Below are 539 nucleotides of genomic sequence, written 5' to 3' on the forward strand. Positions count from 1 at the left end.
GGCCAAGTTGGAGGGCCTGGGGTCACGCTTCTCCTCCTCGCCCAGGTTACGACTTCGCGGCCGTCCTGGAGTGGTTCGCGGAGCGCGTGGACCGCATCATCCTGCTCTTCGACGCCCACAAGCTGGACATCTCCGACGAGTTCTCGGAGGTCATCAAGGCCCTCAAGAACCACGAGGACAAGATCCGTGTGGTGCTGAACAAGGCCGACCAGATCGAGACGCAGCAGCTGATGCGGGTGTACGGGGCGCTCATGTGGTCCCTGGGCAAGATCATCAACACCCCTGAGGTGGTCCGCGTCTACATCGGCTCCTTCTGGTCCCACCCGCTGCTCATCCCCGACAACCGCAAGCTCTTCGAGGCCGAGGAGCAGGACCTCTTCAAAGACATCCAGTCGCTGCCCCGGAACGCCGCCCTCAGGAAGCTCAATGACCTGATCAAGCGGGCACGGCTGGCCAAGGTAGCCCCGGGGCTAGGGGAGCGGTCTGTGGCCAGGTGGGGTCTGGGGCTCCGGGGCCCCAGGTTGCACAACCTGTCGCCA

At 64.4% G+C, this 539-nt stretch overlaps 1 protein-coding gene across 1 annotated transcript in view; it reads left to right on the forward strand.

Annotated features, from left to right (window-relative positions):
- Positions 1-20: 20 nt before the first annotated feature.
- LOC103252716 (EH domain-containing protein 1) overlaps positions 21-539 on the forward strand; it is a gene marked incomplete at its 5' end in the record, with an annotated part of 4,928 nt that continues 4,409 nt past the window's right edge. The window contains one exon of the mRNA XM_008051305.2: positions 21-458. Within this exon, the coding sequence (XP_008049496.2) occupies positions 21-458 (438 nt within the window). The remainder of the gene's footprint in view (positions 459-539) is intronic.

This window comes from Carlito syrichta, unplaced genomic scaffold (genome assembly GCF_000164805.1).
Source record: "Carlito syrichta isolate Samal-C Ts95f unplaced genomic scaffold, Tarsius_syrichta-2.0.1 Scaffold169561, whole genome shotgun sequence".
NCBI lineage: Eukaryota > Metazoa > Chordata > Mammalia > Primates > Tarsiidae > Carlito > Carlito syrichta.